Below are 16,327 nucleotides of genomic sequence, written 5' to 3' on the forward strand. Positions count from 1 at the left end.
TTATTTTTCCACATAGACTAGACAAGCAGCTTTAAAGTATATTAGAAAGAAGAGAAACTCCAGTAGTTATGACACGTTGAATAGGATGCAGTAGAAACATGTTTTTCTCTTTTTTCTTTGAGGGGTGGGTGTTAGTAGTAACATTTGAATTTTTGATCATTACAGTTGAAACAATAGGCATTCAGCATTAGGTATTTAGATAAATTGTGGCAGCCTTTTTCTCTCTCTTTTTTTCAGTCTTGCTTTCTACTGGGGATATTTGTTGGAAAAAGCACACATTGTCAAACCACATTCACAGATAAAATATAAAATTTGTACCAAAAAAATCCATAAACAAAAATAAATAAGGCTTAAAATAGTGCACTATTGTCATGTTATGTAGGTTAAGCTTAGAGTGAGTGCACGAAGTTGTCAAAAAATATAAGTGTGAATGAACTGATAAATGGGACTGACCTGTTTTTAATCACACATTATTCGCATATTCTGAATGACGGTACTGTAAATATAGTGGCTGTTTCAGACAGAAGGATGAGATAGAATCTTCTGTAAACATATAGGATTTTGGAAAATGTTAAGCATGGACTTTCATGGGGTTAGAAGCAAAAGCATTTTTTTTTATTGTACGCAGTACGCATCATTATCTCATTTTTCACAGACGTGAGGTTTAGAGGTGTCTGCATATTAAGCCTTCATGTTAATCTTGAATAAATATAAACTACTCACAAATTAAACAGAACAGTTAAATCAAAGACTGTATTTTTAAGAATAAAAATCTTTTAGAATTGAAAGTCTTTACTGATATACCCTGTAGATATATTTGAGAAAGAGATTTATAATCAGTTCATCCATGCACCCATTTTTTCCAATTATCATTGGATAGATCACATGGATAGAAGCCTAAGCAAGGTTGCCCGGACCTTCCTCTTCCCAGCCACCTCCTACAGCTTATCCGGGTAAACATCAAGGTGTTCCCAGCCAGTCAAGTAATATAATCTCTCCAACATGCCTTGCGTCTGCCTCCTTCTGGTAGGACATGCCCAAAATATCTTATCCAAAAGGCAGCCAGGAACCGTCATTCAGCCAGATTCCTGAACCACCTCAACTGGCTCGTTTTAATGTTGAGAAGTAGCAGCTCTACTCTGAGCGTCTGTCAGATGGTTGGTCTCCAAGAAGGCTGATTACTCTGAACTATTGCTTTGCACATATGTTTTGCATAAACAACAGTTAGAACCCATTCCCAGACATGAAGAGGCAGCAAAACCACCCTGTCATCCACTGACCAAAATCCCAATGTACAGGAAGCAAGCCGAGGGAAAAGAAAAATAACCACGTCTTCTTGCTGCCTCTGACCAAGGACCTGGCCACAAGAAGGATTTGTATGGAGATATGAAAATGTGAGAGCTTGTAGAATAAAAAGTGAGAATGTGTAGAAAAAATTTGAACTCAAAAATGGGATATTGCACAGTGGCAGGAATGAGCAGTAGTACAGACTTCACAGTACAAAAAAAATTTAGTGGCAGTTAGTACAGTATTGCACATTTTTTTCCTAATATAAATACCAATAACGTGAAGTGACCAGTGCAGATTGTACAGTGTAGTTGTGAAGCTGCAGGGTAGCTTCTGAGTGCATGCTGTGGAGTGTTTTTTATGTGTTTAAGTGTTGTGGTTCAGGTGTCGTATGGCTTGATGGTAGAAACTGTTTTTAAGTCTTGTAGTCCGGGCAGACAGACTGTAACGTCTGCCAGATGGTAACAAGGGGAAGAGCTTATGTGCTGGGTGGCTGTGGCCCTTGATGATGCTTTGCGGAGGCATCGCTGAAGATAAATGTCCTGAATGGCAGGAAGCTTCATGCCAGCGATGTGTGTAACCGGTGTGATTCTGCATTGTGTCTGATAAAAAAGGTAAAAGAAAGAAAGACCTCCAAGTAAATAATTTGCCCACTCCAGCTCCTCTCCCACAGGGGAATTGTAGAAAAGGGCTGGCATTTATTTTTACATTAAAGATAAAGTATGCATTTACACGTGACATATTTGACATAAGATAAAACAAAAACATGAAATCTGACATACCTGATAAAAAAGGTAAAAGAAAGAAAGACCTCCAAGTAAATAATTTGCCCACTCCAGCTCCTACGACCAAATACAAACAGTGGGGAAGAGGGTTAGCTCAACCCACCACAACTTCCAAGCCAGCAAGGAGTATATATTCATGCTAGCATTTATGGCACCTGAAACACATTTATGATACACACATACTACACACTTATAACATCTAACAAAAAACAGGCTTAATAATGACAATAATTGAACTAAAATCACAATCAACATCAGGGTGGCTAAATATGAATTATATGTGTGTTTTAAGGTTTTGGAAAGAAATGACACCCACCTCTCCCACAGGGGAATTGTAGAAAAGGGGAGAGGCAAAAGGGGTACACTGTATTTATAGGACTGCACCAAAGAGGAAGAAGAAAAGAATGAGGAGGGGCTCTAACTGATAATGAACATAACTACAGGCTTGGAGGTCCTAAAAGTCAGGTATAAAAGGAGCAGTTTGGGGGTTTAGAACACATTTTGTGTAATTATAACAATGTGATTTATGACCCTGTTACATGTGCTCTGCTGCCTTCACCACCCTCTGTAGTGATTTACGGCTGCTAGCACAGCAGCTTCCGTACCAAACTGTAATGCAGCTCGTCAGCAAGCTCTCGATTGCACACCTGTAGAAATTTGAGGTGATGCTAGCGTTCATGCCAAACTTCCTCAGCCTCCTCAGCAAGTAGAGAAGCTGGCGAGCTTTCCTGATAGCAGTGTCTGTGTGAAGGGTCCAGGAGAAGTCCTCCGTGATGTTGACTCCAAGGAATTTGAAGCTGCTGACCCTTTCGACCTTGACACTGTTTATGTGGATGGGCTGGTGTTCCCTGACTGGTCGTTTCCAGTAGTCCACTATCATTTCTCTAGTTTTTCTGATGTTGAGAGACAGGTTATTTTACAGACACCACTTGTACACTGCCATCACCTCCTCTCTATAGGTCGTCTCATCATTGTCTGTGATTAAGCCTATGATGGTTGTCATCCGCAAACTTGATAATGGTGTTAGACGCAGTCGTGTGTAAACAGGGAATAAAGGAGGGGGCTAAGCACACAACCCTGTGGCATTTCTGTGTTTAGGATGAGTGATGATGAGGTGTGCTTACCAACTCTCACAACCTGGGGCCTGTTTGTGAGGAAGTTTAGACTCCATCTGCAGATTGGTGTTGCTAGGCCAAGGTCAAGGAGCTTCGAGGTAAGTTTTGAGTGGATGATGGCTGTGGCGGAGGCGTGGCCCCGGGCGCAGCTGCAGGGGAGGAGTGGAGCAGAAGGCTCAACAGGGCGGCGCTGCGAGGCCGGTAAGAACAGCTGATGGTGTTTATGTACTGATGATGGTCTCCCTCCGCTGTGTTTTTATAGTGAGACGGGGAGGAGCGGCCAGGGAGAGATCAGCTGGGCTCGTGAGCTGTCAGGCTGTGCGACTGATTCAGCTGTCAAAACAAACACGTCAATAAATGTGGAATTTGGCAGTACATACCTGCGTGTGCGTGTATTTGTGCCTGGTGTACTCCACAATGGCGTTAAATGTTGAGCTGTAGTCGATGAAGAGCATTCATGAATATGTATTCCCTTTTTCCAGGTGAGTGAGGGTGGTGTGCATTGCCAGGACGATGGCACCCTCAGTGGCTCTGTTTGTCCGATAGGCGAAGGGGGTCCAGTGTGTCAGGGAGGGAGGAGCAGATGTGACCTTTGACCAGCTGCTCGAGGCACTTCATGATTACGGACATCAGTGAAACAGGACGGTAGTCATTCAGATAAGAGACCACGGATTTCTTAGGAACGGGAATGATGGTGGATGTTTTGAGGGACGTGGGGACCACTGACTGCCTCAGGGAGAGGTTGAAGATGTTGGTGAACACCTCTGCCAGCTGGTCGGCACACGCTCTGAGAAGCCGGCCTGGGCTGCCGTCCGGACCCGGAGCTTTGTGAGGATTGACCTTTTTGAAAGTCCATCTCAAAGCTTCTGTTTTGGGGTTAGAGTTGCAGCCTCACTGTCCTCCTCAGGATAGAGGATCTGTTCTCTGTTGTCGCCTTCAAAACGAGCAAAGAAGTTGCAAAGCTCGTCTGCGAGAGTTGCGGCGGGCTGAGCACTGCCTGTGTTGTCCTTCTTGTAGTCAGTGATGCAGCGCAGTCCATTCCACAGTTGCCTGGTGTCAAAGCTGTGGTAGCTGGACATTTTGTCCCTGTAGTCGTTTCTGGCCTTTTTTATGGACTTTCGGAGGTCGTACCTGGCTGCTTTATATGCATCAGCGTCCCCGGAGTTAAAGGCAGAGGTCCGCACTTTTAGCATGGCACAAATGTCTTTATTTACCCAGGGTTTCTGATTTGGATATATCCGGACGGTGGTTTTAGTGATGGTATTGTCCATGCATTTTCCAATATATCCATTGACAGAGTCTGTAAGTTCATTGATGTTGCCATCAGTTGCATCCACAAATATCTGCCAGTCAGTTGTCTCAAAGCAGCCCTGTAGGACCCCCTCAGCCTCACTGTCCCATTTGTAGATGACCCTGGAAACAGTTTTTTCCTGTTTGAGGCTTTGTCTGTACGCAGGCAGCAGCAGTATGGAACAATAGTCAGCCTTGCCAAAAGCTGCGTGGGGGAGTGGTTTGTAGCACTCTTTGAATGGAGTGTAACAATGGTCCAGTGTTTGATCACCTCTTGTGGGGAAGGAGATGTGTTGATAGTTGATAGTACTTCATGTTGGCTCTGTTGAAGTTTCCCAGCACAATAAAGGCAGCTTCGGGATTTTTGTTCTCAAGTCCAATAATGATGTTATACAGTTCGTCCAAAGCCGTAGCTTTATCAGCATGTGGGGGGATGTAAACAGCTGAAAGGAGAACTGAACTGAACTCCCTCGGGAGGTAAAAAGGTCTGACTTGGTCAGCAGCTTGAGGCTCTGAGAGCAGTACATTTTTAAGATACACACATCTCTAGCCCACAAAGAGTTAACCATAAAGCACACCCCTCCTCCCCTTCTCTTACCTGAGTCCTTCGTTCGGTCTCCCTGGTAAACAGTGAAAGTTTGTTGTCCAGAGACTGGAGATTCACGAGCAGGATGCTGGGCAGAGGTGGCTTGCTGTTTCTCTGTCGGGATCGGCTCAAAAATCCGGCGCATTTCCCCCTCTTTGTAAACAAAGGATCCCAGGTAGCAGAGCGTTCACGGTGTCGAAACCTACTGTAACATCTGAACTGGCTGACGAACGTAGCTCCCAAAGCATTTGTGTTTCATGTCAAGTATATGATTGTGCTATGCGCACAGAAATAGAAAGCAGTACAAAATAAATAATAACATTTTTGCTGAGATGACTGGGCGCTCTCGTCGGTGTGGCCATCTTACGGCGCAACGTGAAGGCGGAATGCGCAACCGCAAGCCAGAAACTAAACTCAATTACCAGCTCCCCTTCCTTATTACTTACCTTCTACTTCACTTCAGCCTCCCGAGGCTCTGTAATCAGCCATCTGTATTGTGTCAATGCCAACCATCTACTTTCCTTATTGGCCTCATGCTCTACAACCTAAGGAAACCCTCACCACTACCCACCTGGACTGGTACCAGTCTCAAGAAATGAGATCGGTACCAGTCCACTTAGTCTGGCATTCAAAATAATAATATTGATTAAAAAAAATATACTGATATTTTTTCAAAGAAAACCCAAACTTTGAACTTGGAATTTTTTTTTTTATCATTCCCTTTTGAGACATTTACCATGAATTTTGCTGTACATGAATTATAATTCGACAATAATTTGATATATCTCTCAGTGTGCACCTCATATTTTGGTTGAACCAAAAGAAAATCATTCTTCCTTTATAACTGTTGAAAAATAAAATAACATTAAAAAGGAATAAAATAAACAAAAGTAATACACTCACAGCGTTACCTAAGTCTTCCTCGATACAAAACCAATCTCTGATGAAATGTGTTTTAGGCCCCGCCCTTTCACCTTGTTTTTCTCACATGGGTGGTATGGAAAATTCATCAACACAGCATCTCAATAAAAGGGAATGGCAAAGCAATAAAATGAAATGACTAGGGTCCGAAAATCTGAAAGCTGTCATGAGCTCATTTTTACAAAGCAATTTGCTCTTGTTCATTGTGCAGTATTCTTATTTTTCTTATACTATACCCTCTTCTCTGTTTCCCTCCTCGTGCCAACTACAGGAGCAATTTCATATAAACAGAATGCAGAAGAGCGGAGATGTCATCCTGGGAGGACTGTTTCCAGTCCACTTTTTCTCAAGCATTTCTGACCTGTTATTTACCTCACAGCCAGAACAGCCTACTTGCCACAGGTAAGTATGACAAGGAAACAACAGAAAAAAAGAGAGAAACAGGACAAACCTAATGGTAATATAAATATTAAGTAATTATATTAATATATTAGTATAAGTAATTATATTTTGTTGATTAATAAAGCTCAGCTAATTTCTACGTATCCTGATGTATTTTTCAAATCAAAATGTTTTTTGTTAGTTTCAATGTACAAGGATTTAGGCTGGCACAAACCATGGCTTTTGCTGTTGACGAGATCAACAACAACTCCAGCTTGCTACCTAATGTGACGTTGGGATACACTCTTTATGACAACTGTGCTGAACTTGGAATTGGATTCCGTGGAGCGTTGTCATTAGTCAGTGGTCAAGAGGAACAAATTATATTACATAATACATGTGTTGGAAATCCTCCAGTTGTAGGGATTGTGGGTGATTCTTCCTCTACACGTTCTATTGCTATCTCCAGCGTCTTAGGTTTGTACAGAGTACCCATGGTAAGTTATCACTTTAACCATAAAATGTCATTTTTGTTTATAATCCTGTAATTGTAAATTTAATGTGAAAATAATGTACAACATATTGTCTGTTTTTCACAGGTGAGTTATTTTGCCACATGTTCCTGTTTGAGTGACCGTCAAAAGTATCCATCCTTCTTTAGGACGATCCCAAGTGATGCTTTCCAGGTTAAAAATCAATCTGGACAATACAAAAAGTCAACAGCAGCTGATGAGCAGCACTCATGTTTTAATCTGTATTCACTCAGGTACGAGCTATGATTCAGATCCTAAAACATTTTGGCTGGACTTGGGCAGGTCTGCTCATCACTGATGATGATTATGGATTTCATGCAGCCAGATCCTTACAATCTGAGCTGAGTGTGTCTGGAGAAGGTTGCCTTGCCTATGTTGAGGTTTTACCCACTGACAAAGACACAGATGAACTCAGAAGGATTGTGAATGTGATGAAGAAATCCACAGCTAGTGTGGTCATTGCCTTTGTGTTTGAGACTCACATGATAAACCTTATGGAAGAGGTGCAGTTTTAAAAGAATTTGTTTCTCTAAACTGGTTAATACATGTATTATGTCTTTATTTGAGTGGAGTACAGAAAAATAATGATATAGAATTAATTTTAAGTCAAGCAAGTACTTCAATGTCATGATGATGTCAGTTGTTGCCATTTACAATACTGCTTTTTATATCTGATGAAATAAAATGCACAGATAGAAAGGCAGAATGTAACAGGCCTACAGTGGTTAGCCAGTGAAGGCTGGACAGCAACAGCTGCTGTGCTTCAAACACCTGAGCTCATGCCATACCTAGGTGGTACACTGGGCATTGCTATTCGTCGAGGAGAAATACCAGGGCTCAGGGAATTCCTATTACAAATACGCCCTGATCTACTTGACAGTAATAGCTATGGAAAGACAATGGTGAGAGTTCAAAACTTTACTGTGTTAGCTGCGAAACTTTTATTTGGTCCTTTTAAAACACACACACACATACACACACACACACATACAGCTATTAATAATATGATTCAAACATATATTTCAGGTGAATGAGTTTTGGGAATTTACATTTCAGTGCAGATTTGCACCAGCTCCAGCAAGTTGGGTGGAAGGTGGAGGTGCAATATGCACTGGACAGGAAGATCTAGAAAATGTTAACACTGAGTTCTTGGACATTTCCAACCTCCGGCCTGAGTACAATGTGTACAAAGCCGTTTATGCCCTGGCATATTCCCTTGATGACATGCTGCAATGCAAGCCAGGAAGAGGGCCTTTCAGTGGGCACAGCTGTGCCACTCTGCAATCACTTGAGCTATGGGAGGTGAGTTATTAATTTATACTTCATCTTCATCTGAGTAAACCATTTATTCTATAATTACTTTCAGAAAAAAAATTGTTGGATAAAAAAAAAAAAAACAATTCAATAAGATGAAATGAGCTGAAGAGAGCTAAATGGATTTTTCATATTGAGCAAAAGTAGTGTTTAATATATTTATATTAGAGCACATTAACTAGTATGCATATATATGGCACAATTGGAGATGTTCCTGTTTAATTTAGAACTCGATTTCAATGCCTTTAATATGTACAGGTATATTAACCCTTTAGAGCCGATTGGAGTGGGCACGCTCTGTTTTGCGTAACTATTTTTAAATCCCGGTAGCACTGCAACCACTTAAGCTAGCGCAAAATTTTTTTTTGCATATGAAACCGGAGGAGTTGTACTTACATCTTATGCCATCAGCTTGTCCTAGGTCACGGTTTCCTTCCACATAAAGCTTTGCAAAAACTGCATAAAAAGCGCTTGCAGGAACAAAAACATAATATTCCAGAAACACGCTTTGCCGATCCGATCAGCTGTTCATAACACTTCCTACGTTGGAATAGACGTCAGCGCGAACTTTTGCATTTCCGCCATTACCTGCCCGAAACTGGAAGTGACGTCATTTTCGCGGAAATGTAGTCTTTTTTACCATCAGGGCCTCAGGGCCTATACTGGTCTTTTTAAAAGTTATCTTTGACTTTATGACTTTCTGTGTCGCTTCTGGGATGCTTAGGACTCATATTGCACTGCTGGAAATAGTTTATTTTGATGCATATGCTGCTTTTTTGCAAATTTCCAGTATAATATTTATTTTCGTTTTTCCTGCAGTGTATAAAAATTGGTGTATTTCAAAAATAAAACTATGAAGACACTCAAAATAAATTTCCTGTGGTGGGAAACTATTTTGTGCAACTTTTTTGTATTTACAGTTTTGAAGGATAAACCTCTTAAATTTCTCTAACTAGAAATATATGTTAAAAAATCAAAAACGATTTTCAATTTTTTTGTAGTTTATTGCACTTTTTTGCAATTTATGTAATTACTATGCACTTAATGAATACATATTATTAAAATCTGGGCTATAATGGTTGTATTGATGTATAGCAACTTGAAATGCTCCCAAAAATGGCTCCACAGCATGTAAAAGTATAAAGTAAGCTCTGGCGGACTTGGTTCTATGGTAGGTCTTAAAGGGTTAAGTGTTAGATTTAATTTGGTTACTTGATAGTGGGTGCCACTCCCTGCACTGTGAAATTAATTTCTTATATATTACCTTTTAACAGCTTGTTTATTACTTGGAAAGGGTAAACTTCACCACTCCATTTGGTGATCAAGTGTCATTTGATGAAAATGGTGATGTTGTGCCAATTTACGATGTGATGAACTGGTTGTGGCTCCCTGATGGAAGCACTACAGTTCAGTTATCTTTTATGACATTTGTATTACATAAAATTGTAGCAGGCAATATTTATTTATATTTTGTCCAACAGCCAGTTCAATCGGTATGCAGTGAGAGCTGTCCACCTGGTACCCACATGGTGAGAAAGAAGGGGGAACCCAAATGCTGTTTTGACTGCATCCCTTGTTCTGACGGAAAAGTCAGTAATATAAGCAGTAAGTGTTTATCTTTCAACATTGCATAAAAATAAAATTTAATTCGTATCTGTATATAATATGCATTTTACCATCCTCCCCTTTCTTCATCTTTCTACCTTTTATTAGACTCCCTGGGGTGCACCAGTTGTCCAGAGGACTTTTGGTCAAACCCCCAACGTGACCACTGTGTTCCAAAGAAGACAGAGTTTCTGTCCTACCATGAGCCTTTGGGTATTTGTTTGACAGCAACCTCACTGCTGGGCGCATGTACATGTGCTGTTGTTCTGGGGATCTTTATCTACCATCACAAAACACCCATAGTACGTGCCAACAATTCAGAACTTAGTTTCCAGGTATTACTGTCACTTAAGTTGTGCTTTCTTTGTTCACTGCTGTTTATTGGACGACCCAGGCTGTGGACATGCCAACTCAGACATGCAGCATTTGGCATCAGCTTTGTGCTGTGTGTCTCATGCATCCTGGTAAAAACCATGGTTGTTCTGGCTGTGTTCAAAGCCTCCAAGCCAGGAGGGGGAACCAGTCTGAAGTGGTTTGGTGCTATGCAGCAGAGAGGAACAGTTCTGTGCCTTGCATCTGTTCAAGCAGCCATTTGCACTGCTTGGCTTGTTTCTGCTTCCCCATCTCCACATAAAAACACCCAATACCACAATGATATGATTGTTTATGAGTGTGCAGTTGGGTCCCCTTTTGGTTTTGCAGTGTTATTAGGCTATATTGGCATGTTGGCTGTCCTCAGTTTTCTAATTGCATTCCTGGTGAGGAATCTCCCTGATAGTTTTAATGAGGCCAAGCTCATCACATTCAGCATGCTGATCTTCTGTGCTGTGTGGGTGGCTTTTGTTCCTGTTTATATAAGCTCACCTGGAAATTATGCAGATGCAGTGGAGGCATTTGCCATCCTGGCCTCGAGCTTTGGTCTTTTGATCACACTGTTTGGACCCAAATGTTACATCATCCTGCTGAAACCAGAATTGAACACAAAAAAGGCTATAATGGGTCGTGGCGCTGAATTGTAAACATTTTTCCACATAAATTAAAATACATGGATGAAAATAAATACATTTAAATTATTAGATCATAAATATATAAACAATTCGATTCATTTAATACTCATATTACTCAGTCTTTTATTTCTTACTTTTCTGAATCTGATTTGTATTCAAAATATATTGACCAGGGTTTATAATACTCTTACACTCCATAACCAAGCATGTGAATTTGAAAGTATCAACAACAGAAATAGTTGATACAAAGAAGATTTAATCCATTTTTCACATAAATGAATTTTATGCAAGATTGTTAGCGTTTTAACAAGTTTTAAATACAAGAATGTTTTATTTTTGAGCAATAATTTTGGATTATAAGCAGGGGTGCCTTTTATATTAAAAGGCACTGTTTTTGTCCGAACCACTTTTCCGAGAACACGCGCTTCTTTTGCGGTTCGGGCTCCTTCTGACAGTTCTTTGGAGGTGGAGGAACACCAAAGTAATTGCTTAAAGGGTTAAAGGAGCTTGCTTCTTCGACATCTTGAAGAGTTCTAAACAAATGTCTGTCCTCCTCCAGAAAATGTTATGTAAGCAAACACGCTTTGCAACTTCTTATCTGGTGCACGTATTTTATTTTAAAAGCGCATGCGCACCTGCAGACCACTTATGTGCACCCCTGATTATAAGCAATCAAGACATAACACTTGATTCCTTAGATGAATCCTGGCTAGATGTAGAACAAGCACTTTGCAATAATCTAGAGATTTCAGACCTACCATTTATAAGCTCAAACATCCAACGACATGAATGCTTCAAAAGCGTCAGCTCTTCTCTGACAGCATGGTGGGAGTTTCTAAAATTGACGGAGTCTTCATTAATCCCATGCAAACGTACACCTGTCTGGAACAACCCTGACATATTACAAAACAATATGATAAACTTTCCAGATTGGAGTGGTAAAGGAATCAAATACTTAGAACATATATTAGAAGGAACAGAATTTATTCCATTTGACGGACTAGTTACACAATATGGGATCAACAAGAAAAGATTTTTAGAATATCAACAAATTAAATCCATAGTAAAAAAGAAATTTAAACCGGGTCAAGTTGAACTATACAAACACCACCAAGTGTGGTTCAATTTCTTACTCTTAAAACCCCAAAATTACTTTCCAAAATATACAGAATGCTTTCTAAAACGGATGAATCAATATCACTTCCTATTGCAAAATGGAAAGCGGATTTATCAGTTAACTTAGATCAAAACTTCTGGTCTAAGATATGCTTAAAAACCTTTCATTTAATTAGAAATCCCAGTCTTCAATTAATTCAATACAAAATATTACATAGAGTGCACTATACAGGCCATCGGATGTTCAAGATGGGCTTTACGTCTACCAACAACTGCTCACACTGCCAAACCAATTCACCGGACAATTATATCCACGCTCTTTGGTTCTGTCCACCAGTTCAGAAGTTTTGGCGCGAGATATGTGAAGACTTATCAAAGTGTCTGAAATGTAACATTCCAGCTTCCCCCTTAGTTGGGCAGCTTAGATAATGTCACTTGAATATAGCCCATATGGTCTTCACTGCCCTATGCATAGCCAAGAAAACAGTCCTCATGAACTGGAAAAATAAAAATAATCTTAATTCTAACCAATATAGAAATAATCTATTAGATTACATTAGTCTTGATACAGCCTCTGCCACCACATCAGATCAATTGCTCTGGGCTCCTTTGATCAGCTCCATCACCTAGTGGGGGCGGGGGGGTCATAGTTTGGTCCTACCTTCGCTGTTCTGATTGGTGTGGGGGTAGGGACAGGCTTAGGGCGTCGGGGGGTTCCCCAGGAGCATCTTCCTTGGAGGGTTGCGGTCATGGCCTATTAAGGGCTCTGTTGGCTCTTAGGTGACTGTTTCCTCGTGGCTGCGTGCAGCGGGGCTAGGGGAGGGTCTGTGCTGATGGACGTGGGTTACTGACCTGGTAGCCTGGCTTCACCTGGGTGGGTCCGGGACAGGCGTGGGGTTCTGGGGGTGCTCCATCTCTGGGCTGGGGCCCTGGCTGGGCCTTGGGGCTTGGGTCCTGGTTGGTGTGTTGCTGGGGTTGTGGGCGGGTGGGTGTATGGGGCCCAGCCCTGGCACGGGGTGCCGCCAGTGCATCGAGCCACCTGGGGGGCTCTTCAACTGGTGGGGGAGGTTGTTAAATCTTGCAGGAGGTCTCCTCTCTTCAGGAACTCACTCTGCAGGAGGGGGAGATATAGGAGAGGTGGAGGAAGATCTCAGCCTGGGCGTCTGATGTCTTGTGTAGTCTGGAAGATGAGTGGATGACGGGGTGGGTGCAGTTTTCTCTGTGGTGGGGTCGGGTACTGTCCCGGGCTCTGTGGCGCTGCTGAACTGGGCCCCGGTCCGGATGGGCCTGAGCCCCCTTTCCCTGGCGGGTTGCAGAGTATGGGGGTGCCTACAGGGGTCAGCGGGGGAGCTGGCCTCAGGGAGGGGTCACTTGCCCCTCCCTTCCTTCCCTCCCCATGTCCAGCTGCCTCCCTCTTTCCGCTCCACCACAATCACCCACACATGCAGGGCCTTGGGGTAAAGGTGTGTATAGTGTCTCTTTTTGTCTGTCTCCACGTTGGTTGAGTGTTGAGTAATTGCATATGAGAGCATGAGGGTGGGAATGGATGTCTGTATCTGTGTGTGCCTGTATGTCTGTGTCTATATGTCAGGTTGGGTATCAGACGCCACCTCTCAAGGGACATCTCAGGCCCTCGAAGGTATGGAGGCCTATCTCCCCCACCACTTTCCCTGCTAGTGGCAGACGCCCTCAGACATCGGTGCGTTGGTGGTTCTTTGTGTCCAGGTGTGCACCAGGTTTTTTTTTTATTTTTTTTTTATTAACAAATGGAGCAATACAGTCACAAACAACATAACACAATATAGTGCAAATGAACTCTCGTGGAGGATAAATAAAAAAAAGAACACAGTCAATACAACAAAACTAACAGCAAGGATATGGGGGGAGGGGGCTAAACAAAAATTCACAGTATTAACGGGGAAGAATTAAAAAAGAGCACAGGTTGATACACAATAGAGGTAATGATCAAAACAGTAGCAAATGGGAAATGTCATCATAGATTGTGGCAAATCTGCTTGACTTCAGTTTTTTAAGTGACATGAAATAATGTTTCAAGTCATTGATGAACCATATAAAGGATGGTTTTCTATTTCTCCATTTACAACAATGTATATGGTATTTACCTAACAGGATGACAATGTTAATCACAGTAGAGACAGACGGACGTTGTTTAGCCTTATAGAAAATAATATCAGAAATATTAAACTGGGGGATATCGTTGATCTTGAGGGATAACCAGCTGTGTAGTTCTAACCAAAAGGCAGCTGATGCAGGACATGAGAAAAACAAATGGTGTAATGTTTCACAGGCTGAATCACAAAATGCACACTGATTAACCTCAAATTTAAACCTCCTCTTTAGAAATTCAGACACAGGATATATATTATTAATTATCTTGAAATGAGTTTCTTTTACTTTTGGGGTGACAGGCCACTTGATGAATTTTGAGAACGCCTTTTCCATGAGTGACTGATCCCCATGAAGGGCCTGCAAATATCTACCCGAGTTAAACCCCTGGAAAAGAATAGATTTGAAATTCACACTGATAAATTTATTGTTACATTTACTATCATTTAGGTTGTAGTTACCAATTTTTAAGTTTGGCAGCGCTGGATTGACCTCAGAATGTAGCATTGTGTTGCGTATCAGCTGCTTTAGGGCCAAAGGGATAGCACAGCAAACTTTTCTGTATTCTTTTAATGGACAATTAAAGTCGTGTCTCTTCGAGAAAGACACATAATCCAATAAAGCACCACTCAAATCCAGCAAGTCAGTTACAAAGAAGATACCACTCTCAAACCAGTTTCTGATAAATAATGTCTTTTTGTTAGCAGTTATCACTCTATTGTTCCATAGGGTCGACATGTGAAGAGAAAAGTTGTGTGTAAACATCATTTTCCAAAAATGAAGAATCTGTTTGTGAAAATTAGAGTGTAACAGGTATTTTACTAGTTTCAAAGTCACATCTTAATAGAAAATCAATTCCTCCTAGTCCTTAAATAAAGATCTGGGTATATGAAACCACATGGAATCAGACTGAGATAAACAAGCTCTGAGCCAGTTGATTTTAAAAGTTCCGATCATTGATTCATTTTCTGCAACAATATTACGGTTAAGCCTCTTAGGTCACCGCTAATGCCAGTAGGAGAGTACTGACTGTAGTTATCAGAAAAGCTATCTATTTTATGCAGGGCGAAACACAATAATGAAAGAAGCAAACTAAGGCATAGCCTTTCAGTAAATAATAAATCCTCTTCTGTATTTAAAAAAAAGCAGGACTTGATTGGTTATGATGTAGGTAGTACGTATTCTAAGGATGTTCTACGACACTGTGGTGGCGTCTGCTGTCTTTTATGTTGTGGTCTGCTGGAGTGGTGGAATGGCAGAGAGGGACAGGGGGAAACTTAACAAACTGGTCGGGAGGGCCAGCTTTAGCGTTCCGCTAAAGCCCACTGAGCAGACTGGGGAGGAGAGGATGTTGTCTAAGCTAACATCCACCATGGACAACACCTCCACGCTCTCTGCATGAGACTGTACGACCACTGAGCAGCTAGATCGGCAGTAGACTTTTGTGTACACGCTTGTGTACATACAGTGGGGCAAAAAAGTATTTAGTCAGCCACCGATTGTGCAAGTTCCCCCACTTAAAATGATGACAGAGGTCAGTAATTTGCACCAGAGGTACACTTCAACTGTGAGAGACAGAATGTGAAAAAAAAATCCATGAATTCACATGGTAGGATTTGTAAAGAATTTATTCGTAAATTAGGGTGGAAAATAAGTATTTGGTCACCTCAAACAAGGAAAATCTCTGGCTCTCACAGACCTGTAACGTCTTCTGTAAGAAGCTTTTCTGTCCCCCACTCGTTACCTGTATGAATGGCACCTGTTTGAACTCATCATCTGTATAAAAGACACCTGTCCACAGCCTCAAACAGTCAGACTCCAAACTCCGCCATGGCCAAGACCAAAGAGCTTTCGAAGGACACCAGGAAAAGTATTGTAGACCTGCACCAGACTGGGAAGAGTGAATCTACAATAGGCAAGCAGCTTGGTGTGAAAAAATCAACTGTGGGAGCAATCATCAGAAAATGGAAGACATACAAGACCACTGATAATCTCCCTCGATCTGGGGCTCCACGCAAGATCTCATCCCGTGGGGTCAAAATGATCATGAGAACGGTGAGCAAAGATCCCAGAACCACACGGGACCTGGTGAATGACCTGCAGAGAGCTGGGACCAAAGTAACAAAGGTCACCATCAGTAACACACTACAACGGCAGGGAATCAAATCCCGCAGTGCCAGACGTGTTCCGCTGCTGAAGCCAGTGCATGTCCAGGCCCGTCTGAAGTTTGCCAGAGAGCACATGGATGATACAGCAGAGG

The 16,327-nt window shown here is 41.7% G+C and overlaps 1 protein-coding gene across 1 annotated transcript; it reads left to right on the forward strand.

Annotated features, from left to right (window-relative positions):
- The first annotated feature begins 6,276 nt into the window (after positions 1–6,276).
- On the forward strand, positions 6,277–10,836 carry LOC146694229 (extracellular calcium-sensing receptor-like). The gene is made up of 8 exons (XM_085478722.1): positions 6,277–6,386; positions 6,568–6,862; positions 6,965–7,051; positions 7,132–7,401; positions 7,591–7,800; positions 7,925–8,200; positions 9,487–9,817; positions 9,926–10,836. The coding sequence occupies exons 1-8, from the start codon at positions 6,277–6,279 to the stop codon at positions 10,834–10,836; spliced, it is 2,490 nt and encodes an 829-aa protein (XP_085334848.1).
- The last annotated feature ends 5,491 nt before the right edge of the window (positions 10,837–16,327 follow it).

Source organism: Copadichromis virginalis, linkage group LG14, assembly GCF_057382275.1.
Source record: "Copadichromis virginalis isolate Kocher_CV1m ecotype Utaka linkage group LG14, C_Virginalis_male_GT1.1, whole genome shotgun sequence".
Taxonomy (NCBI): domain Eukaryota; kingdom Metazoa; phylum Chordata; class Actinopteri; order Cichliformes; family Cichlidae; genus Copadichromis; species Copadichromis virginalis.

Excerpts from the sequence above, each read along its gene's own strand:
- LOC146694229 (XM_085478722.1), top strand. The coding sequence starts at position 6,277 with ATGCAGAAGAGCGGAGATGTCATCCTGGGAGGACTGTTTCCAGTCCAC. Across the intron at positions 6,387-6,567 it reads GAACAGCCTACTTGCCACAG|TTTCAATGTACAAGGATTTA; the intron begins GTAAGTATGACA and ends GTTTTTTGTTAG. Across the intron at positions 8,201-9,486 it reads AATCACTTGAGCTATGGGAG|CTTGTTTATTACTTGGAAAG; the intron begins GTGAGTTATTAA and ends ACCTTTTAACAG.